Source organism: Anas platyrhynchos, chromosome 28, assembly GCF_047663525.1.
Source record: "Anas platyrhynchos isolate ZD024472 breed Pekin duck chromosome 28, IASCAAS_PekinDuck_T2T, whole genome shotgun sequence".
NCBI lineage: Eukaryota > Metazoa > Chordata > Aves > Anseriformes > Anatidae > Anas > Anas platyrhynchos.
Window position 1 is genome coordinate 856,328 of NC_092614.1, and position 26,337 is coordinate 882,664.

Below are 26,337 nucleotides of genomic sequence, written 5' to 3' on the forward strand. Positions count from 1 at the left end.
CGAGCCCGACTTGGGGGTCCCTGGGGGGGGAAATTGGGGCTGTCTGGGGGTGGGGGGGGCACCTGCAGGATGGGGACCCCGTGCCCACCCCCCCTCAGCCCGGTGTCGGGGCGCTTTGAACGCCCCCGCGCTGCCGATCAAAGGCTCGGAGAGACAGAATGGGGCTGGGGGGGGCGGGGGGAGCCCCCCCGAGGCTGGGGCTGGGGCTGATGAGGGGGGGGGAAATCCCGGAGGGGGGAGTCTAATGGGGACAACGGGCGGCGGGGGGGGGCTGGCAGCGGGGACCCCCCCCCAACCCGCTCCGCCCAAGCCGGGAGGGGTTGCAGTGGGGTGAGATGCGGAGGGGGGGGGGCGGGGGTCGCCCTCCGGGGCTGCAGACGGGGAAGCCCCGGGCCGGGGGGGTCGCGGCGGGGCCCCCACAAGGCGCCTTTGTGCGGCGGCCCCCGGCTGGCAGCGCCCCAACATGGCTCCTTGGCAGCCGCCGGCGGCCCCCGCACAAAGCCGCGTTCTTCTGCACGCCCCCCCCCGGGCTCGGCGGGGCCGGGGGTCCTGGGGGGCCCGGAGGAGGTCTGGGGGGGGTCGGAGGGGGGGGTCCGAGCCCGGCTGAGCATCCCCCGGGGCCGCCTCCCGGAGGGCAGGGGGGGCCCGGGAGGGAAACTGAGGCCGGGGGGGGCCGGGCCGGGGGCGGGGGGGCCCTGGCGGGGCTCTGGGGCCGCGAACCCCCCGCCCATGGGGGCGCAGCCGGGCCGGGGGGGGGCAGCGCCGCCAGCATCCCCCCCACCCCACCCCGAGCATCCCCCCCGGGCACCCGTGGGCGTCCCGAGGGAGCTGGGGGAGGATGGAGGGGTCGGGGGGGGGGCTGAATTGGGTGGGGGGCGGCTGGAGGGATGGATGGAGGGCTGGGGGGGGGGGGGGCGTGATGGGGAGGGGCAGGGAGGATGCGGGCGGCGTGATGGAGGCGAGGATGAGCGCACGGCGGGGGCTGGGGAGGGGGGGGTGGGATGCGGGGGGGGGGTCGGGTGGCGGCGGGGCCCCGGGTGGGGCCGGGCGCGGCCCCCTCCCGCCGCCGCTCGGAGCTGACGCCGCTCCCGGGATGCGCCGGGCGGCGCCGGGCGTGGGCGGCGGCGGCGAGAGGCGGCGGCGGCGGCGGGGCCGCACCGGGGCGCACCGGGAGCGGCACCGGCACCGGGAGCGGCTCCGGGAGCAGCCCATGGCCCCCGGCCCCCCCGCCGCGGCCGTGCCCTGAGCGGCCCCCATGGAGCAGGTAGGAGCCGGGGGAGGGGGCCGCACCCATGGGCGCGGTGCCGGTCCTGGTGGGGGGGGGGGGTCCCGGTCCGAGGCTTTTTTCCTCAGCAGCCCCCCCCCCCTCTCCTTCCCCGGGCCCCCACCTGCTGCCCGGCATCGCTGCCCGAGACCCCCAGCCTGCGGCTCCCCCTGTGCCCCCCGCCCACCTCCCTGCCTGCTCTGCCCAGAGCAGCCCCCCCACCCCATCAGCAGCCCCCGGACCCCTGCGTCCCCCCCCCCGGCACCTCCATCCCCTTGTCCCACCCCTGCCCCGCTGCCCGCAGCGCTTCCCCCGGCTGTGGCACGGGAACGCTCGGGTGGGAGCTCCCCGGGCACCCATGGGTGCTCGCCCTGGCCGGGTGCTTGCCCCTGGGGGGGTTTCTGGCTCCTCACCTGATGCGGGCGGCCGGGGGGACGCCCCCTGCCCTGCCACAGGTCTCCTGCATGGCCCCAGGTGTTTCCCGGTAGCACAACGGGAGGATGCGAGCAGCAGGATTTGGGGAGGGGGCCCCTGCCTGGGGCTGTGGGGTACAGAAAAAGCACGGGGGGCTCTGATGGGGCTGTGTTGGTGTTCCCGTGTCTGCCAGCCCCGTTATTTACCAGCCAACGCCTCTGGAAGCCGTCCTGGCCATCGTGCTGGGATGCTGCATCCATCCCCGGTGCCCACCCTGGGCTGTGGGTGCTCGCGGTGTCCCCGTGGGGGCTCTGGGGTCTTTCCCATCCCGGCCCCCCCCAGAGGGGTTATTCTCCACTGAGCGTCTCCCGGCCCCGCTGTTGCACACCATGGTGAGGGTCTCCCACTCCCTCCCTGCAGCCCCTCAGGCTCTGCCTCCCATTTTTGCCCCCAGCACCATCCTCCTGGCTCAGCCCAGATCCAACCCTTCAATGCTGCTGTGCCCCCCCCCCCAGAGCAGGAGGCCCTGGGGCCACACCGAGTGGTCCAACACGAGGCACCCTCAGTGCCCGGCCAGCTTTTGTTGCACGTTGGGGGCCGCGTGCTTATGACCCCCCCCCAAGCCTGGGGCAGGTCCACGGGCAGGAGAGGCGGGGAAGCGCGCGGGCACGTGCGTGGCGTGGGCGAGTGCCTGCTGCTGCCTTCGCCAGCCCGGCCGGACCCCAGGACCTCGCTCGCACCCGCCCCGCCGCAGCAGCCAACGCCAACGTGCGCCCGGCACGCGATGCCCTGAGCCCCAGAGGGGGCTGCATCCTCCGGGGGGCTGCGAGCCCTGCACCCCCACCCCGGGGTGTGCTCTCCCCATGGAGAATCCCCCCTCGCGCACCTCCAGCTGCAATGCAGAGGAGCTGCCGAGCAGCAGCCCCGCACGCCTCCCTCGCCGCCCTGATTGGCAGCGGCACCGTGGTAATTTTAGGCTGCGATCAGCAGCGGCTTGGCACGTGCCTGCCGGCACCCAGGCAGGGAGGGCAGCGGCCGGCGGGGCAGCTCCGTCCATCCCCTCTCCCACCGGCTGCCATGGGCCTGGGGCAGTGCCGGGGCCCGGGGCTCTCCGGGGTACCCCGGCTCCCCGCAGGATTTCGGCCCCTCCCTGGCATTGGGGATGTGGATGCAATCCTGCACCGCCCCGCCTCGCTCTGCCTCGCCACCCGGCTTCCACGCGCCTCCATCCATCGCTCGCAGCCTCTTGTTTGTCCCCGACCTGGAGGTGGGCGGTGGGGACGGAGCCGTGGGGGCCGTAACCCTTTCGCTGCGTCGCCGCCGGCTCAAGATGGCTTCGTGCAGCAGCGGCTGCCACGGGGGGAGAGGAGCTCCCGGCCGGGAGGTGCCCGTGTGGGGCCAGTGGGGTCCGTGTGGGACCCAGCCCCACGGAGGCACCCAGCGCCCAGCCTGCGCTGCCCCCCTGGGACGTGTCCCTGTCCCCAGCCCCGCTGCTGTGGGCTTGGGGGGGAGCTGGGGGCCAAGGGATTTGCCAGCGCCGTGCCCAGCCCCAGCCACACCAGCAGCGCGCCCGTGCCCTGCGGTTGCTTTTCTTCATTTTAATTCATGGGATTAGGTTAAAAAAATATCGCCCAGCTGTGATTCCCCTCTCCTTCCCTTTGTCTGCAGCGCGTAAGCGGCTCCGCAGGGAGCGGCAGCGTGTTCTGGGGGGGGCGGGGGGGGGGTCGCTCTCGCCGGGTTTTGGAGCCCGGTTCTCCAGATGCTGGGATCTGGGCTGCGGGTGGGGGCCGGGGGGGGATTAGAGGCACGGGCGGATCCGCCCCGATGAACCGGGCAGGCGGCAACAGCGAGGGAGGAGGGCATCTGCCTTGGTGGCTGGGGCCAGAACGGGGACTTTTGGGGCGTATCGTGGTCAAATGGGGTGCGGGGTGGGCAGCGCTGACAGCTCCAGGCTTGGGGGTGCCCTCGGGGGTGGTGTGTGCAGCCCCCTCCCTGCAGATGGGGTCGCGGTGCTGGGGGAGACAAAGAGGGCTGGCGGGGGGGGCATCAGCTGGGTGGGGGCGCGGTGGCGCTCCCCTGCAACCCACCTGGAAATGCCAGGAGCAGGGCTGGTGTTTGGGGAACCTCTGAGCCCCCCAGGCTGTGCGCCCCAGAATGGGGCCACCCCTCATTGGGGGGGGCTGTGTCTCCCTGGGGGCCCTCCCCTGTCTCTGAGCCCGAGCAGGGCGGTGGGGGGGGGGGTCACACCCCCTGCCCTGGCAAGGGTACGTGGGGTTCCTGGGGTCTGCGTCCAAGTCCTGTTGGCAGCACATCCCCTGTGCTGGGCTCCTGGCTGTGGGGGTCACCGGGGGGGGTCCGTGGGCAGGATTTGGCCTTGTTTCCTGGGGGCAGGACCCCTGGGATGGAAAGTGGGGGCAGGCAGCGGGTGGGCGGGCACGGCCGGGGGCTGCCCCCTCCGTCCCGCGGGCCAGCTGCTGGGTAGGGCCGCAGATGGAGTCGGGTCGGTGCCCGGTGCCAGCCCAGCCCGGAGGAGAGGTTTCCTGGAGGGTCCCTGGGGAGAGGCCGCGGGGCTGGAGAGCCCTGCCCAGCATCCAGCCGTCCCCCCTGGCTGTGAGATGGGTCCCGAGGCGCTGTCCCCTCCTGGCTCCTGGGGGCTCTCCGTGCTGCAGGCCCGGCAGTGGGGGTCCCGCTGCGTCACGGCTCACCCAGGACCCCCTGCCCACACCACAGCCGGACACAGGCCGTGCTCCCGGGGTCACTGCCGCGCTTCTGGAGCTGGCACGCACCCCTCAAACGCTGTCTGTGTCCCTGGGGGCTGGGACTGGACCCCTGGAGGGTCCCCCCAGACACCCATTGGCACCTCGTGGCGCTGTGGCTGCATCCCGAGGGCTGGCTCTAGGCCCGATGAGCCGGTGCCAAGGGCTGGAACATCTGGCCCTATGGCAGGGGCCCTGCGTGGCCACGGCACTGCCAAGCTGCCGCCGGCCGCGTCCCAAAAGCTTCAGCCCGGAGCCAAACCCTGCCCCTTGCCCCCTCCCCTCGGCTGGGGGCAGCTCCTGGGCCCTGTCCCCACGGGGGGACACAGCTGGTGGCTGCCCAAAGAAGCTGGCGCTGCTCTCATGGGGAGGCAGCTGGGGTGGGCAGGATGTGCCCGGCAGGAGGATCCGGCCCCGTGACCCCCCCCAGCCCCGGGTTCCTGGGGGTGAGAGCGGCGGCTCCTCCGCATCCGGGGGCTTTTGGGGTGGAAGATGACGTCTGGGTCATTTATTTTTCCTGGTGCTGCTGAGGTTTCGCTGAGTGCCCAGAGGAAATCCTTGTTGATGCAGACTCGCTTCATGGTGTCATGGAAAAGTCGCGCTCAGCGGCTCTGCTCACGCCAGGCGCGTGCAGGTTGGCACCTCCGGGGGGGGGTGGGCAAGGAAAGCAGCTCGGGGGGGGCTGGGGAGTGCTGGGGGCTGGCACCGAGCGATGTCCCCGCTGGGCTGGGGACGGTGGCACCCACCAGCAGCTGAGGGACCCCACCTCGGGGTGCTGCTGGTAAGACCGGGAGACTAAAACCTCCGTGCCAGGCCCCTGGGCTCAGCCCCGCTGCCCCCAGCTGGAGCCCAGCCCCAGCCCCGTGGCTCTGCCCGTCCTCCCCACCCGGTGTCCGTGTGTCCCCGCGGGCTGTGGCCGTCATTCCTCCCCGGCTTCCTGCGCCTCCTCCCGCTTTCCCGTCACGTGTGGCTCCGTTTCCCCTCCGCCGTTGCCCTGCGGCACCCCAGGGCGAGGGTGCAGGAGCTGGCAAGGCTGCTCGGCTTCCCTCCTCTGCGGGGAGGGTAACTGAGATTTCCCCCACGAGGTTATTCAAAGGCCGTTCGATGCCCCTGGGGGGGAGGCAGCTTTGGGGAGGTGGCAGGGCCAGAGCCGGGTCCCTCCTGCGTGCCTTGGCCAAGCCCTTGGTGGGCTCGAAGCCCCGGTGGAGCCGTGGGCACCCCGAGGCTGAGGTGCGGGGTGGATGTGCCCGGTGGCTGTTTCGGGATGATTTCGGGATGCTTTGCTGTGCTCCGAGCGGTCGGAACTGAGCCAGGCCCTGCCCGGCTGTCCCCTGTCCCTCTGTCCGCTGGGCATGGCCGTGTCCATCTGTCCCGCTGCTTCCGTCCTGGCCGTTTCCTCTCCCCACGCCCCGTCTCAGCCGTTGGCCCCCCGTCAGCCCCAGCCCGGTGTTTCCGTCCCTGTGCCAACCCGTGCCAGCCCCTGGCAGTGCTGTCCCTCTGTCCTGGCGTTTCCTGTCCGTCTGTCCCTCTGCATCGCGGGGCCTTGGCCTCTCCCTGCTGCTGCCGTCCGGCTGTCCCTGTCCTGCTGTCCTGCTGCCCCCTGCCTGCTCCCACTGCACCGTCCTGCTCCGGGTCCCGGTCCCCGTGTCCCGGGTGTCCCTGGTCCCTGTGTCCCGGTCCCCGTGTCCTGGCTGTCCCTGGTCTCTCTGTCCTGGCTGTCCCGGGTGTTCCCGGTCCCCGTATCCTGGCTATCCCTGGTCCAGGTGTCCCGGGTGTCCCTTGTCCCTCTGTCCCAGCTGTCCCCGGTCCCTATGTCCTGGGTGTCCCCGGGTGTCCCCGGTTCCTTTCTCCCGGCTGTTCCCGGTCCCCGTGTCCCGGTCCCTCTGTCCCGGCTGTCCCCGGTCCCGTTCCCGGGCTGACCCCTGCCCACCGCAGCCCCCCGCGGGTCCCCATCTGTTCCCGTCGCGGTCCCGGTCCCGGTCCCGGTGCCGCATCCCGTTCCGTCCCGTTCCGTTCCGAGCCGTGCCGCGCCCCGCCCGCTCCCGCTGGCGCCCGGAGGAGGCGGAGCCGGGGCCGGGGCCGGGGCCGGGGCCGTGGCCGGGGCCGGCGCAGCCCGAGCCGAGCGGAGCCGAGCGGGACCGCGCGGTGCGGGGCCGGACCGAGCCGCACCGGGACTCGCTGGGCCGGGCCGGGCCGGGCCGAGCCGCGCCCCGATGAATGGCATCGCCTTCTGCCTGGTCGGGATCCCGCCGCCCGCGGTGAGCGGCTCGGGGCGGGGGCACCGGGAGGGACCGGGGGGCGGGGGGGGGACACCGGGGTCGGGGCCGGCTGCTGGAGATGCCCGGGGCGCTTCGGGGACGGGACCGGGAGCGGGGCAGGGAGCGGGGCAGGGAGCGGGGCTCGCCCCCGGTGCCCGGCTGGGGGCGAACCGGGGGCGGCCCCGCGCGGTTCCCCCTCGGGAGCCGCCGGCCGGGGGGGGTCGGTCCCCAAACGCCGCTGCAGCCGGGCCCCATCCCCTGCCCCTGCCCCTGCCCCTGGCTCTCGGGGCGATGCCGCTGGCGTGGTGCTGGCACCGGCATCCCGGCTGCTGGCAGAGCCCCGCATCCTGCCCCTGGCACCGGGGTCCCGGGGTCTGCAGCACGTCCCCTACCGCCCTGGGCACCGGTGGCAGCGGGGGCACGGGACCAGGCCCCTTTTGGCAGCGGATGACCGGGGAGGAGACGTGCCGGGCTTTGTGCCGCAGCCCGGGCGGGGACGGGGACCCCACTGTGGGGCTGGGGGCAGGGATGGGGACCCCACCCTGGGGATTTGGGGCCGGGGATGGTGGTGGGCGCGTGCCGGGGTAGCGCCCGGGCTGGTATGTAGGCCACGGTGGCAGACTGGCACAACGCCTGCTGCTCCGAGCAGAGGTTGCACGTCCTCGCCCCAGAGCTGAATTCGGCCCCTGTGTTCCTCAGTTCCTGCTTATTTGAACTCGGCTTCCCCGGCCCCGCAGTGGGGCTAATAACCGGCCTCAAAGGATTAATTGGTGTGCGAAATGGTTCAGATATGAGGAGTGCTGCTCGTCGCAGCGCCGGGCATTAATCATGGTTTCCCCTTGGATTCCTCCGTGCTTACTCCCCAGCTGCTGTGCGCCGGGGCTGAGATTTTTGAGGGGGTTTCTTGAAATCTGGCCTTGTCTTCTGCTGCGTTTTGGGGTGAAATGTGCCCTTCTGAGGGGCAGGACCAGGAGCATGGGGGCTTTGCTCTCTGCCTGGTTCTGCCACCCACTTGCTGGGTGACTTGGGGAGCTTGGTGACACGGGGCGAGCAATTTACCTGCTGCTGCCTCCCTTGGCGTGGCTGGGAGGACGGGGACGCGGGACCTGGCTCTGTGCAGATGGCACTTTGCCATCCCGGCGAGGGGCAGAGGCCGTGCACAGCCCCCTGCTCGCTGCTGGGGCTGAACCCTTCAGCACTGGGCCCCATGGGGCTGCTCCCTATTTACAGGAGCTGCTCATTTCTTAATGCTTTTTTTTTTTTTTCTTTCTGAACCCTGAACTTGAAAGACAGGAAAAGCTTGTGCTTGGGCCTCCTGCTGCAATCCTGGCTTGCAAGTGTGAAACCTGGCACCGGCGCAGGGTCGGGGCGTGCGGCGTGGCGAGGTGCTGGGGGCCGCTTGGCGCAGCGGGGATTTTGGCACCGTGGGTCCCTGTTTGTGCGGAGGGCTCCCGGGCTCGCCGCGGCCGCGGTGTTTAACCTTGAGCACGCATCACGCGCCGTGAGCTCTGGCACCCGTCTCTTGCGCTGCAGGGTGATGCCTGGGTGACTTTTAGTGTCCTAAACCCCCCCCAAAAGTCCTGCAGTGCCATCCATATTGTTTGCGGCATCAAATGTGAAGGAAATGCTGAAGGCTCTTCTTAGCAGCAGGCAGGGCTGGGGGACACCTCTGCGCCCGTGGTCTCCGTTTTGGGGAGATCTGGTGACAAGTTGGGGTTCGGCTCGTGCGCCTTGCTTTGGGCGTGGGTTCCCGGCCAGGGTGCAGGCACAGCCCAGGGCTGCGGCTGCTGCCGGAGGTGTGGGAGGGCGCGGAGCAGCTCGCCGGAGCGTGGCGGGCAGGGCAGGGGGCGAGCGGCTCCCCAGGAGTGCCTGGAGCAGGAGCTGGGGCTGGGGCCTCACCCCCGTGGTTCACACGGAGCTGCTGGTGGGCAAGCTGGAGGAGAATGTGGCGAGGGGATCGTCATGGGACACGCCAGGCCTTTGGGATGTTTTTTTATTTGCATTAAAGGAAAAAAAAGATGAGGTCTCACGTCGGTGCTGTCCCATTAATAAACCAAGTTTGTCTTCAGCAGGCAGCAAGACCTGATTTAAAAAGGAATGGAGATAGATGACCTATTTTAAGCACTCAAGTTGGAAAATATCGACCTGGCTGCCTGCAGGCTGTGAGCAGCAGGGCCGGCTACGCGAGCTGCGCCGTGCTGTGCCGAGCCCAAAACCTGTCCGGGGTGTCCAGGGGCCAGGCTGGCTCCGGCTGCCCCGGGTTGCAAACCCTGGTGGCTGCTTCAAACCTGCCGCGGTGCCGCTGGCCCCGGCCCAGCCGCCTCCTCGCTGGCTCACGGCACCCAAAGCGCTGACTCCTTTTCCACGGCTCGTTATCCCCAGGATTTCATTAAGTCTCCCTAATTGCCTTTCCGGGCAGCACGGCAGCCAGCACACCTCCGCCGAGGCGGGTTTGTGTCGCAAGAGCCGCGGTGCCGTGCTGCACCTCGGAGGGAGCCAGGAGCACTGGGGGGGCACAGGGGATGCTCCCCACTGCTGCCTTTGGGCTCAGCCCCAGGTACAGCAGGGCTTTTTGGTGCCGTGCCATCCCTGAGGATCCTGACCCCGGTACGATTTGGCTTCCTGGGGCTGCAGATGGATGAGGGTTCGGTGCTGCTCCCCAGCCCCACGCGGGGCAGCTGCGCCCTCCCCACTTCTGCGCGTCCTGCACGGGCGGGCGCCTCGGGGAGCGATGGCTCAGCACGGCTGGAAGGGCTGAGCAAGGGGAAAATCTGAGCTGGGAGCTGGAGAGCAACTCTGGTGGCCAGGCTCTCTCCAGGGAAAGGGGTGGAAACGCGGCTCGTGAGTCATCCGAAAGTGGCCAAAATGAAACGCCGGTGACCGCAGGGAGCGATCCTGCTGTCACGCTGTGCTGGGACCCAGCTGGTGCCTGAGCACCCGGTGTGACAGGAGGGAGCGGGGCAGGGAGCTGTGCCGAGGTCCTGCACCGATCCTGCCGGAGCAGCCCCATGGCACTGGGGTCCCCAGGCAGGTGCCGAGGTGGCTCCCGGTGCCGCTGCCGGTTCCCAGCCAGCCGGGTGGCCCTGGGCTTGGCAGCTCCTCCCTGCCCTGCCACCGGCCCGCGGCGAGGGAGGGGAAGCTCTGCCTTAAAATAACCACCGTGGGAGACACCCCTGGGGCAGTGCCGCAGAGCCGGTGCGGGGCACCCCGGGGCGCAGGTGTGGGGTGCTCGCGGCGGCCGTGCCCATTGCCCCGGCGGCAACAGAGGGGCCCTTGATGGGGCTGAGCGCGTGGGGCAGCTCCCGGGGGCGGGTGGGAAGGGGCCTGGTGGCTCTGGGGACAATCGTGCTATTGTGGCACATAGTGGGCTATTTTTCTCCTGTGCGAGGCCGGGGCGGGCGGGGGGGGCGGGCGGGCAGTGGCTGCGGTGCCAGCGCTTTCGGGATGAAGCGTGGTCCCCGCTGGGGCTGGCGGTGACTGGTGTGGTCCCAGTGGGGCACTGATGTCCCCAGAAGGGGTGGTTGGCAGCTGCGGGGCCAGCTTCGTGGGCAGGAGGGGAGGTGCAGGAGGGGAGGTGGGATGGAGGCTGTGCTCTGCGGGCTCGGAACCTCTAAAAAATGCCATCAGCACCCGGTGCCACGGCCATCCCGAGCTGTGTCCCCAAAGCCGTGTCCCCCCTGCCGCCTCTTGTCCTCCCTGTGGCTGTAGGGAGGCTCCAGTCGCTGCCTGGCTTCAGCAGCTGGCACGAGGTGCAGCAGGAGCTGCGCTTTCCCTGGGCATCTCCCTCCTTTTCTTGCTTCCAGCAGCCTCCGGAGCAGCCCGGGTGCTGCCCAGCCCCGTGCTCCCTCCCCGGCCTTAATTTTGGGCCTGGTCCCCGTGCAGCACCCAAGCACCACGGGGTGCCGCGGGGTCTCCTGTGGGTGCGAGGGCTGTAGGGACGTGGCCGTCCCCTCCCCGGGCCCCCGGCCCCATGTGGGGCAGGGGCTGGAAGTCGCCGGCAGCTGCCCCTGACCTCGCTGGGTAGGATTTTCCGCCGTGGTGCCGCGGACAAACGGGAGCGGAGCGCAAGGTGCCTCTCGGAGCCGCCGGAGGAAATGGCTCATTGTTAGCCCTGCTGAAAAAAAGACCCGAAAAATTACAATAATGAGGCCAGCTTCTATTTGAGGGTTTCCATGGGAAAAACAGGAAACGGAATCCTGTTACTTTTCTAGGGCTTGCTGCCGATAACGCCGTTTTTAGGACAGGGCAGAGAATGAGGAGGAGGAGCTGGGCACGGAGGCAGCCCCACCAGCGAGCCCTCTTCCCCCCTTCCTTCCTCTTGGGCCTGAGCCCTCGCCCCCCTCCTCGCAGCCGCTTTCCCCTCCAGCACCATGAATTGAAGCCGAGCCGAGCGTGTTGTTGCCGAGCCCCTGAGCATCCCCTGGCCTTGGGGGCCTGCCCGTGCCGGGGCTGGAGGTGGTGCCTGGAGCCCTCGTGGAGCTCGGCGCGTGTGAGCCTGGCCGGGCTGAGCTCCGTGTCCTGCCCTGCGCTCGTGCCGTGGTGCCGCGAGCCTCAGGCTTCGTGCAGATGCCCGGGGGGATCCTGCCCCTGGAGACCCAGCCATGGTGGTGCTGTGATGGGGACCCCCATAGGGCTGGGTGCCCCCAACGCCTGCTGGAGAGCTGCAGCAGGCACCCGGGGCTGGGGAGTTGTGGAAAAGGGAGAGGGCTCCATGGCCACCTCCCCAAATTTCTGTTAATGCTGCACCACAGCCCCAGTGCCCCGGCTGGGCAAGGTGGAGCCCTTCAGCTTTGGGACAAAAAGGGCAAAAAAGCCCAGCAGGGCACGGGGGGCCGGCAGGGAGCTGAGCACGGTGGTGCTGGGCGGGAGGGAAGGGAGCCAGGCGGCACCCGGCGCGGGCTGGCGGCGGGGCTGCGAGGGAGACGCTGTCAAGATAAAAAGTTTGTGTTGGGAAGGAACCAGGCCATTTCCTTCCCCGCGTTAACACCCAGGCTGGAGAGGGAGGAGCGGCAGGCAGCCCGCTCGCTGCTCCTCCAGCGGCTTCGCCACTGGGTTTGTCTTTGGCACTTGGCAGCCCCTGGGCAGCATCACCCCTGCCCGGCTGCTTTGGGGGGGAATATGAGTGGGGGTGTCCCAGTGTCAGAAGGGGATCTGCCCCTTAGGGGGCTGCAGCCGCCCATGCTGCTGGGTCTCTGCCCCCCAGTGGATCCCGGCCCTGTTTTTGGTGCTGTGCTGGTGCCCCGGGCGGTGCCGTGGTTCCAGCTGTGGTGCTGAGAGCCTTGGGCAAGGGTTGGGTGCCTGAGCCCAGCACCTCCCGCGGCTCCGTCTGTGCCATCCCCAGCGTGAGCTGGGCCGAGGGCTGGGAGCCCCAAATCTCTGCTCGAGGGGCTCCTGGTGGCTGTCCCCAATCCCCCTGTGAGCGCTGCTCGGTGCGCCTCGGCGTGGCAATGCTCGGTCCCTCGGGGGATATTTGGGTGCCGCCGCCAACCGAGCGCTTGTGAAGGCAGCAGGAGAAGGGGAGGCTGCTTGGGTGGTCAGAGCAAACCCACGCGTGAGCCTGCCCGTCCCCAGGGCTCCTGGCCTGCCCGGGACCATCCCGGTGCGTCCCCGCTGGGGCTGTGGCTGTCACCCCGGTGGTTCTGGCTCCTGCTCCCGGGGGGTTTGGGGAAGGGGCGTCCCAGAGGCAGGGGGGCACGCTCTGGCTGTGTGCAAACAAACCAGCACGCCCCCAAATCCCCGCTGAGCTGCAAAGCTCCTCAGCCCCCGTTTGGGTTAAAGAGAATTAAAATGCTTTCTCCTGCGGGGCGTTAATCCAGGAGGCAGGGGCAGGGCCGGGCTGCTTGGCTGGCTGCTCCTGGGCACTGTCACCTGGGGGGTCACACTACCACCACCACCAGGGCCCCCCTGTCCCTCTGCTGGCACATCCCTGGGCCAGGACCTACCACCGTCCCCACCAGAGCAGCTCCGGGGTCCCCTTGTTCTCTCCCCACGTGCCGGCAGCACCGTGGGGCTGGCCTGGGCTGAAGGTGCACGGGTGGGACCTGGGTCCCCCTCCCTGGGCCCCGCTGCAGGTGGGAGCAGGGAAACACTGCCATGGAAGGGCTAAAAATCAGCTAGTGCCTCAGCACAGCTTTCTCTTCCCCGAAAATCCTATTAAAACCTCATTTTTCTGACCCTAATCTCAGCTCGCTGTTCAGGAGGGATTAGTGTTTGCCCTCTCCCCCCCGGCCCCGTGTGCTCCTGCGCTGAGCTGGCTCCGGGCTGGGGAAACCTCTGCTGGTGCCGGAGGAGGGGGCTCGGTGGGACCCCTGCGCATGGTGGTGGTGGCAGGGCCGGCAGCTGGCTGTCCCCTGGTCCCCCCGGTCCCCCTGGTCCCTCTGTCCTCTGTTCTCGCCCTGCTGTGACGTTATCCTCGCAGCCTGCCAAGGGCTGGTGATGCTCCCCCTGGCAGGGACCCAGGGCCGCAGCTGGGATGGGGTGGGGGGGTCAGCGTGGGGCTGCGGTGCCACCCCCAGCAGGGCCACGGCTGTGCCACGAGCTGGGCTCCTCTGCGCTCTGTGTGCCTCGGCTTCCCAGCAGCTCACCCGTGCTCTCTGCTCGGCCCTGCCGGAGCTGTGCCGGGCGCTTTGTGGCGGATCCGAGGCTGCAGGAGCGAGCAGGGGGCAGTGCCAGCGAACCCGGGCGGCACCGCTGGGGGGTCCCGGGTGGCGAGGAGCAGCAGCAGGCAGGGAGCGGTGCCGGCAGAGGGCCCTGCTGCCCGCTGGCAGCGTGGGTGCGCACGCGTGGGCGCTCGCCCGCTGCCTGCCGCGGCGTGCCGGCGGTGCCGGTGCATGCCGGGAGCGCGCCGCGTTCCCCCTTGCTCCCGTTTGGCCGTCTATTTAGGACACTCCTGTGCAAAACACAAGGATTTTGGAAGGCGTCCAGGCGCGCTCGCATTCCTCGGGGTGGAATCTGCCCCCGCGAACGCCGCCTGACCTTTCCCAGTTTGGGCTGCGGGAACAATACTGGGGGGGCCCCGACCTCCGCTCAGCACGCCCCAGGGCGAGCAGCCCCCCCCTTGGCCCCCCCAGGTCAGCGCCCGCCTGCGTGCTCGGTGCTGCCAGGGAAGGCATGAGCAGAGGTGGCAGGATCAGCCTCCCCTCTCCGTGCTGTCCCCAGGGCAGCCGGCACTGCTCCAGGTACCGATGTGCACGGGGGGGAGCGGCCCCCGCTTTGGCCTCGTTGCTGTTTGAGGTGCTGGGAGCACCCCGGGGCCGCAGAACGCCCCCGTTCTGTGTTGGTGCTGAGCATCAGGGGCTGCGTGGCCAAACGGGGCCGTGCATGGGTGCCAGGGAGCGGTGCTGGGTGGGGGCTCACCCTGCGCTCCCCATCAGGCCCCCAGGGCGCGGGGTCACACACAATGCCCAGGGACCGTGCAGCCCCCAGCCCCAAGCTGCAATTTTTCCCCTTTTTGCCTGGTTTCAGCAGACGGAGGGAAGCAAAGCGCCTCCCCCCCGGCCGCTGCGTGGCACCGACAGCTGCCTCAGCCCCGGCTCGCTCCGCCGGCTCGGCGGCTCTACCTGTCGGGGCAGGCCGGGCAGATGGGCAGGCTGCCTGGCCCCGGGCTGCAGGCGGGGGCCAGGGCAGCCCCCCAGGGTGGCTCCCATGGGACACCCCTGGCACACACACTGGGTGACATGGGGGTGGCCCTGGGGGTGCCCAGAGACCAGGGGAGGACGGGCAGTGATGGGTTCGTGTCCCCATGTCACCACGTCCCGTTCTGTCCCCGGGGTGCTGGCGCAGAGGCACCAGGATGGTGCTGGGGGGTGTGCTGGGGGTGTGCAGTGGGGTCTCTGGGGACACTGCTGGGCCCATTGAGCAGCCCCTGGAGGGGCTCGGGGCAGGCGCCGGGGCTGTTTTGGGACAAGGCTGTGGCTCCTTGGCCAGGGTCGGTGCTGGGGATGCGCCGAACGCCGTGGTGCTGGTGGCACGTGGGGGGCTCGGTCCCGGCAGGTTGGTCCCTCCGTGGTCGTGGTGCAGGGGGGGCTGAGGAGAGGAGGGGGCCGTGGCCGGGGGCTGCAATCCCAGCAATGCCCGGCATTTCCCCGGCGCGGCCACACGTGCCTCCCCCCGGCCTCCAGCGCGGCAGGAATGCGGCACGGGAGCCCTCGTGCGGGGCTGTCCCAGCTGGGGCCACAGCCGCTGCCCCCCCCCCCCCGAGATGTGCCCGGGGCCCCCGAGGGGATGCTGAGCTCCAGGTCCCTGTCCCTGGGTGCTCCCGCTCCTTCCTCCCCATCCTTCCTCCTCCTCCTCCTCTGCACCCCGTGGAGCAGCCTGGGCTCCCCTGGGTGCTGCTGTTTTTGTTCTTCCCCTCTTTGGGTGCCGTGGTGGGGGTGGCTCTGGGGGGTGCGCAGGGGGGTGGGCTGGGGAAGGGGAATTGATAATCCCACAGCTGTGGGAGCTGGGGATTAGATCAAGGGGGCTGGTGGCCCGTGGCTGCCTGGGGGGAACAGGGACCGGCTGGTGCCGGGGTGCTGGGGGCAGCGGAGGAGCTGGGGGGCTCTGGTTGGGCTCCTGGTGGGGAGCGTCCTTGGAGACCCCTCCCTTTGCCACCACCACCGGGGGGGCTGCGAGAACAGAGCGTGGGGCTGGGACATGGCCCTGCTGGGGGGCTCCGCTGGGCCCTGTGCTTAGAGAGGGGCTGGGGGGGGGCTTTGGGACCCCCGGCTTCTCCTCCGTGGGCTCCCCACTGCGGAGCCCCTCGCAGGGACGTGCCGGCCGCTGTCAGCCCCATCCCAGCATCGCCCGGTGCCCCGCGGCGGAGGAAGGAAGGAAGGGGCTGGGAGGAGGGAGAGGAGGAAGCGGGGAGGGTCGGATGCTGCCCGGGGTGATGGAGGAAGAAGGGGGCGGTTAGAAAACCAAATGAAAAACAAAAAAAAAACAAAAAAAAAGGAAAAAGGGAAAGTGTGTGTGAAGCAAAACTTCAGGCCACGGGGGGGGACAGGCGGTGGGGCTGGGAACGCTGAGCGCCGCGAGCAGCTGGAGCCGGAGCCCTGCAGCGGGGCTGGGGCGGGCGGCCGCCCGCCTCCCCCCACACGTCCCCCCCCGTGCACGGTGGGGGCCGTGCTGCTGCCGAGGGAGAGCCGCCAGCAGCCATGAGAGCCGCCACGGCACGGCCGGACCCCGCCAGCCCCCCACCGGGGCCGGTGGCGAGGACGGGAGCCGTGGCATCGCCGGCCACCGGCTGAGCGCCCGCTCTGCTGCGCCTCGCCACCCGCAGCTCGTGCCCGTCCCGCGGCCGCATGGTGGAGGAGAGCTCAGGAAGAGGGGAGCGGGGGTCCCGGCGGGCTCTGCGGGGTCCCCCGCCGGCCCCCAGCCCCGTGGCGGTGGTGAGCAAGGCGCTGTGGAGCGTGGAGCGAGCCGGCAAGGGCTGGCGGTGCGAGCGCGCCGTCGGCGTGGACTGCAGCCTGCCCGAGCCCCGCTGCATCTGGCTGAGCAGCCTGCGCCGCCACGCCGCCGCCCCCGAGCCCCGCTGGCCCCCGGGACCCCGGCCCCGTTGCGCGCCCCCTCGCACCGCCAAGGGCCGCAGGGTGAGGACCGCGCGCGGGAGTCGCTGCTTGGCTGGGGGGAGCGAGGTTGGGGGGCTGCAGGGCGCTGGGGGGGGGGGGCTGGGGCTGTGATCCCTCTGCCCTGGCTCCTCTTGGGGCTGGGGGCTCGGGGAGTCAAGGCTGGGGGCCGGGCTCGTGCCCTGCTGGGGGGCTCTGAGGCTGGGCTGTGCACGGGGGCTTTGCTCCTTCTGTCCTGCCTTGGGGGGGGGGACGCATCCTGCCCACCCCAAGGCTCTGGGGGATGTGGGGAGAGCTCTCCTTTGTTCTGCGGGGGCTCAGCACCAGCGGGGGCTACCCACCCATGGGGGGCACGACGTGGCACAAGGCCCCGCTGCTGGTGCCGCGGGCGAGGGATCAGGGGGGGGCACCGGGGCCGCCTGTCCCCGGGAGGTGCCGGCCGGCACCGCGTCAGGGCGGGCAGCGTGCCCGGTGCCCGGCTCCACGGCTGATTGTTGGGATGAGCACGGCCCTGGGACAGCAGCGCTGGGGAGGCTTTGTGGGGTGGTTCAGAGGGGCTCGGGGGCAGCTCGTGCAAAGTTTAAAGCGGTGCCTGACATGGGGACAGACCCCCCCTTCCCACGTAGGGCTGGAGGTTGTGGGGAGCCGGGTTAACAAGCAGGGCGCAGCTGCTCAGAGCGCATCAGAAACCTCGGGCTGCCGTTAAAATAAAGCCCCAAAGCAGGAGATCGCTGGCTGCCCGCGGGGAGAGGGGATGGGGTGCCGGGGACAAGAGGCCGGGATGACAAACCAGGTGTCAGCCCCTCGCTGGGGCTTTGCTGTCCCCCAGGAAAGCTCCAAGCTGGGGCGGGTGGTGAGGAGAGCTGGGGCACGGCGAGATGAGCCCGGTGCAGGATGGTTTGCTGTGCCTGTGTCCTCACAGGGGTCTCTTGGGGTCTCTGTGGGGTCTCTTTGCAGCGGGTGACTTCCCCCACCGGGCTGGCGCAGGCCAGGGGGATGAAGTGGAGCCGGGGACTGAGGGGGAAGCCCCCCCCTGATGGGGCCTGTGGGGCAGTGGAAGTCCTACGGGGGACCACGGGGGATCAGGGCGAAGGGAACGCGCTGTGCTCCCACCCGGCGTCCCCCTGTCCTTGGCTGCAGGGTCAGGGTGCTGGGTTCCTGCTCAGTCCCTCCTCCGCCACGAGGTCGGGACCTTGGGCTGGAAACAGCCTGGGGGGGCTGTTCGCAACGCAGGGATCTCCTCCAGCCCCTCTGCAAGGGGGGTTTGGGCTCCTGGGACCAGCTCCGGGCGATGGGCACCGGGCTGGGGTCTCCTCTGGGTGCCGGCCGCGGCCCCTTCTCGCCTGGGGTCCTCGGCGCTTTCCGTGGTGGGTTCACAGGGGGGGCTGGGACCCGCTTCAGCATCCACAGCTGCGGGAAGAACCCCCTCTGTCTGCCCCTGTGCTCTGAGGCTGGCAGCGAGCTGGATGCTAATGGGGCGGCTCAGCCTGTCAGGGAGGGGGGAGAGGTGTGGGGGGGTCCCGGGGGTCTGCTGGGCAGCTGGTGCTGGCGCTAAGTGCTTGGTAATGGGCAGCCCGGACCTGGGGACGTGTCCCTGTGTCCCGGGCACGCTGGAGCCACGGCCACGGCTCCGACATGCCCGTGACACAGGGACACGTCCCCGTCCCCGTCCCCGTGGGTCGGTGCCGCCGCTGGTGTCTGCGCCGCTCCTGCCCTCCCGGAGGCTTGTCGGGGCTGGTTAAAATCAGCGGGGCACATTCAGCTGTCAGCTTAAAAATAATCCAGCGAGCCGGCGGCCGACACAATGGAGGGCGCAGATGGGGACAGGCACTGAGGCACGGGGTGCGGGGCCTGGGGTCCCTGAGGGAACCTGGGGAGCCCGTTCCGGTTGTGTTTGGGGTCCCCAGGGCGCAGGGAGGACTTGGGGTCCTGGGGGTGCGTAGGGCTGGGGGTGTTGCTGTGCTCCACTCGGGTGCTGGGGTTTTCTGCCCCCCCGGTGCCAGGGTTTGGAGCATCACAGCTCTGCACCTCCTGGGGGGGTACCCGTGGGGTCTGCAGGTGCTCCAAGCCGCCCTCGTTTCCCAGATGGGCGAAGCCTCCGAGCATCCCCGTGGCTCTCCATGCAAGTCGCTGCCCCCAAACGGAGCTGCTGGGGGGGGGGCGTGGGGGCCAGGAGAGGAGCTGTGCTGGGGAGAGGCCACACGGGAGCCCTTGGCTGGGGGGCTGCGGTGCTGGGCCCCTGCCCCTGGAGGGATGGGACCCCCCCAGCCTGGACGGGTGCCACAGGCAGGACTCAGGGCACCGGGGGTGCAGGGAGCCGTGCTGAGCCCCTCGCAGCAAAAGGGCCGGCTCAGCACAGGCGCAGGCAAACAAAGGCTTTTTGTGCCCCATCCCTTTGTGCGTCCCCCCCCGTCCCCTCCCCGCCTGGTTTTTGTCTCTTCCCTCATTCATCACCGCAGCGCCCGCTGCTGCCCTCCCTCTGGGGGGAGATGTCGTCTGAATTTCAACACCCCTGGGGCAGAACCCGGGGGCTGCTCAAGCCTGGGCACTGCTGCGTGAGCCGAGCTGCCAGCGGGGACGGATCCGGCCCTGGGGGGCTGGGGGGCTGGAGGAACCCCCCCTGCAGACGTGGGCAGCAGATGTGGGGTGCTCAGCCAGGTGCGGTGATGTCCCTGGGGTTCCTGCCCCCTCCCCTGGCCTCGCCGTGGGCTTGCAGACCCCTCCTCAGCTCAGCGAGGTCTCCAGGCTTTGCCATCCGAGCAGCCCCGCGCCCCCCTGGGCTCACCCAACCTCGGACACCCATGGATGCAGGCGCCCCCCCTGCAGCCCCGGCTCTCCCCCCAGCACCAGCAGGCAGTGGCTGCGTGTCCCAGCTCAATGGGGGCTTGGGGACAGGGAGGGGTCCCTCTTGGTCCCTTCTGCTGCTCCTGGCGTGCGGGTGCCGCCGGTGGATTTATCTGGTGGCAGCTCCTTCCCCAGCCCGCAGCGGGGTGGCCGAGGGTTATCTCGCAGGCACAGCCTGGTCAGACATCCCCTGCTGTGCGCCTGGCTGGGCACGGAGGTGACAGGACGTGCCTGAGGGGGGGGACTCGAGGAAGGACGCGTGGCCACGCTCCGTGTCCCTGCAGTCCCTGATTTGAGGCTGGGGGCTTGGCATTGCAGGCGCTCGCATGGGGCTCTGGGAGCTGTTGTTTGCAGGGCTGGAAGTCAGGAGGGGTCTCCTGGGACCTGGGGGGGCTTTCCAGCAGACCCCAGGGCCGGGGGCTGTGGTGCTGAGTGGGGGCTGGCTGCCCAAACCCACCCTGCTGCGTTTGACACCCCCCCCTTGTCCCCACAGCCAACGCCGGGCCGCAGAGATGGGGCGTCCCCGAACGACAACGCGCCCCCAGAGGGACCCTTCCCCTGGGGGGGCCCGAAGACGGTGGTGCTGCGGAAGAGCACGCAGGGGGGGTTCGGCTTCACCCTCCGCCACTTCATCGTCTACCCCCCCGAGTCGGCCGTGCACTCCCCGGCCAAGGTAAGGCTGGGGGCTGGGGGCGGGGGGACCCCGGGACGGGGTCTGCTGGAGAGGGGAACCTGGGGGCTTAGAGGGGCTGGTGGTGGGGGGCAGCTGGTGTTAGGATGCTTGGGGACATGGCTGCGGGATGCTGCCCAGGATTTTAGCCCTTTTTGTCCCCCCGTGCTGCGAGGGCAGAGGTGGGGACGTCACCCCGCTGGCTGTCTGGCTGGGGAGCCCCCTCCGTTCGGTGCCACCCCCACCAAACCAACCCAAATCCCTCCAGCTCCCTCTGCCTTGTGTCAGAGCCTGCCCGCTCCCTCCTGGATTTTGGGGCTGGGCACTGGGCAGCCCTGTGCCTTCGGGGGGCTTTTTGCTGGGGCTGAGCCCCCTCAGGCTGGAGCGCACGGCGCTGCCCGGCGGGGCATCCCCATGGCATGGCCGGGAAGGGACCCGCGGGGAGCCACCACGGGCGGATGCTTTTGGGAAGGAGTTTTGGGACTGGCTCCCGGCACCCGTCTGAGCCAAACCCGGCACTTCCGAGCTGGCAGCGCAGGGCGCGGCTGGCTCAGCACCCATGGGTGCCGGCGGGCGGCCAGGTCTGGGGGCTGAGTTTCGGTGGCGCTGACTCAGCAGGGAGGGGGGCGGCAGCTCCGCATTCCTGGCGCTCCAGCACCGCCGCGGCCACGTCAGCGCCTTTCCGGGGAGCGGGGCTGCCTGGGGGCCAGGCTGGGCGCTGGGGCGAGTCGGTGCCTCCAGGGTCCCCCCGAGGGTCCCTCAGCAGCCCCACGGTTTGGTGTTGGCACCGTGGCAGCTGCTCGGCGCACAGGCAGCTTTGTGGTGGTGTCCCACGTGCTGGGTGTGTGCTGGACGTGGCTTTTCCTTCCCTTTGGGCAATGGGGTGAGGTCCCTCCAGCCCCCTCCTCCTCACCAGGAGCGCCCCCTCCTCACGCTGTGGTGGAGACTTGGCCCTTCCCAGTGCCCGTCCTGGGCACACCGGGGCTGTGCCCCAGTGCCCTGCCGAGAGATGCTGCTGGCAAAGCCTCTTGCCTGGAGCCGAGCCAGCGCTTTGCTCTGGTGATGGCAGGATCAGGCACTTGCAGGGTGAGAAATCCCCTTCCAGGCACCTGGCTCCATCCTCAGGACCTGCTCGTGGGGCTGAGCGGCCCAGGGGGCAGCTGGCTCCACCGTGGAGCTGGGGGCTTGGCGGCTCATGCTCCCCCCAGGGAGGCTCAGGGGATCCAGAGAAGGGCGAGCCCCACTGCCCACGCGGGCACGGCAAATTCACACTCCCTGCCCCAAAACCGGCCCCTTCCCCAGCAGCTTGGTGCCCCAGGGCCAGGTCCTGCTCCCTGCTGCGCTGACGGCCCTGCGGGATCCGGTGTCAGGAGTTAATTTTACCCTGGCCACACAGCCTGGGGCGGCAGAGGGCAGGGGGACAGACGGACGTGCGGGTCCGCGAGGGGCTTTGTGGGGTGCCACCAAGTTGTCCTGGCTGGGGGAATCCAACCCCACCGCCCCATCCTGTCCCCTCCCGGTCCCTTTGTGGTGTCCGTCCTGGCCCCGCCACCAAATGAGTTTTTTTCTCTTCTCTTGGCAGGAGGAGGAGAATGGGAACCGAGCAGGTAAGCGCTGGCACCGCGCAGGGGCTGTGGGTGTCAGAGGGCTCCTGTGGGTTGGGGCGGGGGCTTTGGTGGGCTCGTGGTCAGCCGTCCCCGCTGGTCGGTGGCCGTGGTGCTGGCGGCACAGCCCCAGGTGGAGGCAGGCAGTGGGGCAGCACAGGGACAGCTTGGGGACACGCGGAGAGGCAGGAGGGTGCGGTGCCCCCTCGGGGGGTTCGCTGTGCCGCGGGGGCTGTCCCAAAGCTGGGGAGCCGGGCGGGGGTCAGCACCCGCACCCCTGGCGCACGGCTGGGCTGAGCTCGGGTGTCTGGGGACAGGGACGTGGCCTCTCCCCTGGGGGCTGACGGTGATGGGAGAGAATGTGAAGGCGTCAGAACGCATCGAGGCGCTGGCGGGCTGACGAGGCACCGCGGGGCCGGGCGGGTTGGGGTGCTGAGACCCAGTGCTGGGTGCTCATGGGGACCGGGGGGACACCGACCTCGCTGCGGGGGGTCCCCGGGGAATTCAGCATCAGCACCGGGTCCCCACCGCCCTTCCCCTGCCAGCACCAGCCCCAGCCACATGCCCGCCAAGGGGGGGACGTCACCGCAGCCGCAGTGGTGCCAAGGAGGAGCTGTGGCTGCTTTGGGGACAAGGGGAGCTCAGGACCCCCCAGAGGGGTCTCCCCCACGCAGGACCTGTGTTTCTCAGGGCAGGAGTGTGCGTAGTGGGCTCAGCGAGGCAGAGGAGGGGCGGCGAGGGGCTGAGCGTGCAAAAGCCTGGGGGGGCAGGGGGTGTGCGTGGTGTGTGGGGTGTGCGGGGTGCCTGCCTCGCTCCTCGTGGGGGGCTGGACCTGTCCGTGCCACCGATGTCTCCCTGACCCTCTGTCCCCTGGGCGCAGGTCCCCCCCGGAGCCGCCTGGAGCCCATGGACACCATTTTCGTGAAGAACGTGCGGGAGGACGGGCCGGCACACCAAGCCGGGCTGCGCACCGGTGAGCGGGGCACGCCGCGGGTGCAAGGGGGGGGACAGAGCCAGGGAGGCTCCGAGCTGCTGGAGGGATGGGCACAAAGCTCTGCCCCGTCTGCCGGGGCTTTGGGGGCTCGTTTTGGTCCTTTTCTTGCATTTTCTCATTTTCCCCCTTTCTCGCTACTCCCTGTTGTCATCGCTGGGTGGGGATGCCCTGAGCAGCGCTGGGGTCCCCACGGCTCCCCTTGTCACTCGGGACAAGGCTCTGCCCGTGACTGGAGCCCTGGATGTGTCCTGTCCCTGCTGTGAGGGGACAGCCAGGCGTCCCCACCTCTGGCACGCTCGGGGTGACTATCTCTTCCCCCCCTCTGCAGGGGACCGGCTGGTCAAGGTGAACGGGGAGAGCATCATTGGCAAAACCTACTCGCAGGTCATCGCCCTGATCCAGAACAGGTGAGTCCCCTTCCCGGGGGGCTGGCACGGGGCTGGGAGCAGCACGGGGCTGGGCAGAGCCCGGGAGGTGACGTGGAGGGGACACGTCACAGCAGGCCCCGTCCCTGTCCCAGCTGGGGCAGGCGAAGGTGCCGCAGGGACCCGGCCGCGCGCGGTCTCGCCCCCGGGGGCAGGCGTCCCCCGGCCGTGCCCCTCCTGACCCCGCGCCCCCTCTCTCCGCAGTGACGATGTGCTGGAGCTCTCCATCATGCCCAAGGACGAGGACATCCTCCAGCTGGTGAGCACCCCCCTGCCTGGCTGAACCCTTTGCCCCCAGCTGTGCCCCCCCCCGCCCCCCCCAGCTCAGGGTCCTGGTGGCACCGGTGCTGAATCAGGTGCAGATCCGGGCGCGGGGCAGTGAAATCCCTCCTGCCCCCGCTGTTTGCCGGGCGGGTGCCAGGGACCGGTTTGGTTTCCAGGGCTCAGGTTCCCCGGCGTGGCCCTCCCGGGGTGTGCCGGCATTCCTGCGGTGTGCAGGGGGGGGGCTGCCAGCAGAACCCTGAGCAGCTCCGCGGGGGGAGCCAGGAAGGGAGGAGAGGGGCTGCTCTCCCTGCCTGGGCCCATCCTGTGGGTTTTTTTTGGGGGGCGAGTGCCCCTGATCACAGTGGTGCCCGGGGGACACCTGGGGACAGGGCCCCTGTGAGGATGGGTGGATGCAGAGATGGTGGTCCTGGGGGGCTCAGGGGCAGGAGGGCTGGGGAATGTGCCCCCTGCTTTTTTGGGGGGCAACGTCAGGCGTATCCACAGGGCTGGGTGCTCTGGGATTTAGGGTCTGGCTTATCCACAGAGGGTGGCTGGAGCCCAGGGGTCTGGGGGAGGTCGGTGGGCGCCTCTGTGGGGTCTGCAAGCACCGGGACCAGCTGCTGGTGTCCTCGAGCAGCAGCAGGGTCCCCAGATGGATGGGGGGGGGTCTTGCAGCCCTGGCAAGGGGGGGGCTCTCACCTCTGTGCCTTCCCCGGGCTCTGAGGTTTCCCGGGGCGTGGAGGCAGAGGCGCCTGTGAAAAGTGAGACGGGGAAACCAGGGCTCGGGGACGGGCCAGCCCGTGCGTCCCGGGGTATTTTGGGAAGCAGGAAGGGGGGGGCAGCCGGGCGCTGCGTGGCGGAGGGGAGAGCGGAAGGGGCCGGCGGCGGCGCTGCTCGGCACGGGGGGGTCCCCGTGAGAGAGCAGGACCTGGGGGGTGGGGGGGCTGCAACCAGGCCCTGCCCAACCTGAGCCGATGGTAACGAGGAGGCAGCGTCCCTGCGGGGTCCTGCCCGGGGGTGGGAGCGGGGTTTGTGGCCGCGGTGCCCCCCTCCCTGACCCCCTCCCCGTCCTCCCGCAGGCGTACTCGCAGGATGCCTACCTGAAGGGCAACGAGCCGTACTCCGGCGGGGCGCAGAGCATCCCCGAGCCCCCTCCCCTCTGTTACCCACGCAAGACCTACCCCTTCCAGGCGCGGGGCACCGAGCCGCCCCCCGGCCAACCTCCGGACCCCCGCGCACACCGCCCCGCCGGCCCCTCGGCCCCACTCAGCAGCACCCGCAGCGAGGGGGGTGGCAGCCCCGCGCATCGCCCCGAGGACCCGCAGCCTGGGGGCCCCCCGCAGCGCCCTGCTGTGCCCCACGGGCGCCCCGGCTCCTTCTCCCGAAGCGCCTGCCCCGGCTCCAGCGCATCGTCTCTGCCCGAGCGGTACGGGGTCCCGCCCGCTGCCCCCTCCTGCTACGGGGGGGGTCCCAAGCACCTCGCGGAGCACCGGACTCACTGCGGCTTCAAGGAGGGCGGCGGGGGCCCGCGGGTGCCGGGCCGGCAGGAGTGCCAGCAGGCTCTGTCCCGCTGGTTCTGCAGCCAGGAGCCGCGGCGCAGCACCTCGGAGGAGCGCCGCTACGCCATGCCCCCCCGCTACCGCAGCGTGTCCCAGGACCGCTTGGGGGGCTCGGCGGCCCCCCGGGGCTGGCCCCACAGCGCCTCGCACGACACCCTGCTGCAGCCCACCCGCGAGGGCTGGCCGCACCGAGCCCGCTCCGACCACAGCCTGGGCCGCTGCGGGCGCTCCATGGAGGCGCTGGAGCCCGGCGCCCTGCTCTCCCCTCGCCTCGACCGCTCCGCTTGGCCACCCGACAGGCTCTGCCGCGCCACGGCCACGGGGCCACCCGGCACGCACAGCTCCTTCGCGCCCCCTTCCTCCTCCTCCTCCTCCTCCGCCACCGCCGCTGCTGCCCCGCGGGAGCCGGCAGCCCCCGTGCAGAAGCACCCGTCGCAGCCCAACCTGCAGAGCGTGGACGATTCGGGCTACATCGGCTACCGCAGCTACAGCCCCTCCTTCCAGCGCCGCACCGGGCTGCTGCACGCCCGCTCCTTCCGCGACCCGGCCTTCGGTGGCCTCCCCACCTTCAGCATCACGCAGCGGCCGGCCGCCACCGCAGCCCCGTTCCCGGAGAGGGTGACCCCCGTCGCCCCCCTGCCTGCCGGCCCCACTCATCCCGGCCCCCCGCTGGCCCTCGAAGCCCCCCAGGAGCAGCGGATGGAGAGCAGCCGGGTGCCCGAGCAGCACGAGGAGCGGAGGGAGGAGGTGGTCCTGCGTCAGAAGCCACCCACGGGCCGCAAGATGCCGCCCCCCCTGCGGCAGATGAACTTTGTGTTCCCCGATGGGGTGAAGGAGACGGACATTTGTGACCCGCCGGCAGCCGGCAGCAGAGGGGAGAGGCCGGCAGCCGAGCGCTCGGGCCGGCGCGTGGCCCCCTTGGCGGCCCCCGAGGACTCCTTGGCCTCCATCCCCTTCATCGGTGAGTTTGGCAGCTCGCCTGCATCGGCCCTGCTCCAGGTTGGGCAGTTCAGGGGGTGCCCCATGGCAGGGAGGGCACCGTGGGGGGGATAAGTCCCAAAGTGGGGGCCCCAGGGCTGGGGCTGGACGCAGCGGGCAGGGTGCGGTGGGGGTCAGGGTTGCTCTGTGCGGGGGTCTGGGTGCAGTGGGGGCTTCTGGCTTTTTTGGGGTCAGGTGCTCCCAGTGTAGGCTTTCCTGTCCTGTCCTGCCCTACGCCCTGCTGCAACCTCCCACCCCTCTCCCGCAGACGAGCCCACGAGCCCCAGCATCGACCTGAAGGCCAAGCACGTCCCTGCCTCCTCCGTCGTCTCCAGTGCCATGAACTCTGCCCCCGCCGTTGCCACCAGCCCCTCCTCGCCCACCTTTGCCTTCGCCCTGAGCCGGCACTACTCGCAGGACTGCAGTAAGTGGGGATGGGACGGGGACAGCCCCTGGCAGGGGCAGAGGGGCTCACTGTGGCCGGGGGCTGCAGCTCTGCCCCCTTCTCCCCCTTGGGACACCTTCGGCACCTGCCCAAGCCCTGCAAAGCCCCGTGACCGTGTGCTTTGCCCTCCTTCCCCTCTCAGGCAGCATCAAGGCCGGCCGCCGCTCTTCCTACCTCCTGGCCATCACCACCGAGCGCTCCAAGTCATGCGACGATGGTCTGAACACATTTCGGGATGAGGGGAAGATCCTCAGGTAGGGCTGGCTCCTGCCACCCGGCCACCAGGCAGGCACCGTCCCTTCCCCGACGTGACCCCC

General features: G+C 70.4%; 1 protein-coding gene across 3 annotated transcripts in view; it reads left to right on the forward strand.

Annotated features, from left to right (window-relative positions):
• Nucleotides 1–1,123: 1,123 nt before the first annotated feature.
• ARHGAP23 (Rho GTPase activating protein 23) overlaps nt 1,124–26,337 on the forward strand; it is a 33,444-nt gene continuing 8,230 nt past the window's right edge. Inside the window, exons 1-9 of one of the 3 annotated variants that reach the window (XM_072029041.1) lie at nt 1,124–1,264; nt 19,575–19,754; nt 21,334–21,358; nt 22,236–22,328; nt 22,678–22,756; nt 22,979–23,033; nt 24,118–25,558; nt 25,844–25,999; nt 26,163–26,274. In XM_072029041.1, the coding sequence (XP_071885142.1) occupies nt 1,256–1,264; nt 19,575–19,754; nt 21,334–21,358; nt 22,236–22,328; nt 22,678–22,756; nt 22,979–23,033; nt 24,118–25,558; nt 25,844–25,999; nt 26,163–26,274 (2,150 nt within the window). In that variant the 5' untranslated portion in view covers nt 1,124–1,255. Of the gene's footprint in view, nt 1,265–6,507; nt 6,693–15,564; nt 16,262–19,574; nt 19,755–21,333; nt 21,359–22,235; nt 22,329–22,677; nt 22,757–22,978; nt 23,034–24,117; nt 25,559–25,843; nt 26,000–26,162; nt 26,275–26,337 lie in introns of those variants that run through there. The other 2 variants (XM_072029040.1, XM_027445416.3) reach the window with 2 other exon arrangements.